Source organism: Rhinopithecus bieti, unplaced genomic scaffold (assembly GCF_001698545.2).
Source record: "Rhinopithecus bieti isolate Rb0 unplaced genomic scaffold, ASM169854v2 scaffold_56979, whole genome shotgun sequence".
Classification (NCBI taxonomy): domain Eukaryota; kingdom Metazoa; phylum Chordata; class Mammalia; order Primates; family Cercopithecidae; genus Rhinopithecus; species Rhinopithecus bieti.
Window position 1 is genome coordinate 398,672 of NW_016822352.1, and position 1,386 is coordinate 400,057.

Here is a 1,386-nt window from a genome sequence, read left to right on the forward strand (position 1 = left end):
TTCAAGGACAACCCCACCAGTGTCTTTCTCCAGCAGAGCCCACACGATGAAGACCCCCAGGCAGTGACGTATGCCCAGGTGAAACACTCCACACCTAGGAGAGAAATGGCCTCTCCTCCCTCCCCACTGTCCGAGGAGTTCCTGGACACAAAGGACACACAGGTGGAAGAGGACAGGCAGATGGACACTGAGGTGAGTCCTTTCCTCTCCAGGCCCCAGGCCTCCCCACCCCACCACGCTCCTTCCCTCTCACTCTCCCCACTGCAGGCTGCTGCATCTGAAGACCCCCAGGATGTGACCTACGCCCAGCTGCAGAGCTTGACCCTCTGACGGGAGGCAACTGAGCCTCCTCCACCCCAGAAATGGGAACCTCCAGCTGAGCCCAGCGTCTACGCCACCCTGGCCATCCACTAACCCGGAGGGGACCCAGACCCCACACTCAGCAGAAGGAGACTCGGGACTGCTGAAGGCACGGGAACTGCCCCCAGTGGACACCAATGAACCCCAGTCAGCCTGGACCTCTGGGAACTTTGGGAATCGCTTGATTCTGCAGTCTAAATAACTAATATCCCTACATTTTTTAAATTAAAGCAACAGACTTCTCAATAATCAATGAGTGAACTGAGAAAACTAAAATCAGAAGTAAGAATGTGCTTGAAACTGAATCACAATATAGATATTACACACCACACAATGAAATGGAAAAACTGCAAACCACAAAAAAAAACACACTAGGAAAGGAATGACGTTGGCTTTCGCATCAGGAATTTAGAAAGGGAATAACAAATTATCCCAAATGAAGGTGTGAGAAAGGGAACAATAAGAAAAAGCAGAGTTGCTCATGAGGAGAAACCAAAACTTGAAAATTCAACAAAACCAGTGAAGCTCATTCTTGAAAATATTAATTACACTCATAAATCCTAACTACACTGAGCAAGAAAAAGAAAGGGCAGGCACGCATTTCCACGTGGGCGTGAAGAAGCAGACAGCCCGGCAGACCCTACACACATTTTCAAAACCTAACCTCAGAACAGGCGGCAAACCTATGCCAATATACTAGAAAATGCAGACTAAATGGATGAAATATTCCAAACTGGAGTTTACTTAATGAACGTAAGAGTCATCAGAGAATCTGACTCATTTTAGATGTGTGTGTATATGTGTGTGTGTATATGTGTGTGTGTGTATATGTGTGTGTATATGTGTGTGTATGTGTGTGTGTGTATGTGTGTGTGTATGTGTGTATATGTGTGTGTATATGTGTGTGTGTATGTGTGTATATGTGTGTGTATGTGTGTGTATGTGTGTATGTGTGTGTATGTGTGTGTATGTGTGTGTGTATGTGTGTGTGTGTGTGTGTATGTGTATGTGTGTGTGTGTGTGTGT

General features: G+C 46.3%; 1 protein-coding gene across 1 annotated transcript in view; it reads left to right on the plus strand.

Moving 5' to 3' along the window:
• Nucleotides 1-727, plus strand: part of LOC108521207 (leukocyte immunoglobulin-like receptor subfamily B member 1) — a 65,735-nt gene extending 65,008 nt beyond the window's left edge. Inside the window, 2 exon segments of the mRNA XM_017860895.1 lie at nucleotides 34-192; nucleotides 268-727. Of these exon segments, the coding sequence (XP_017716384.1) occupies nucleotides 34-192; nucleotides 268-414 (306 nt within the window). The 3' untranslated portion in view covers nucleotides 415-727.
• The last annotated feature ends 659 nt before the right edge of the window (nucleotides 728-1,386 follow it).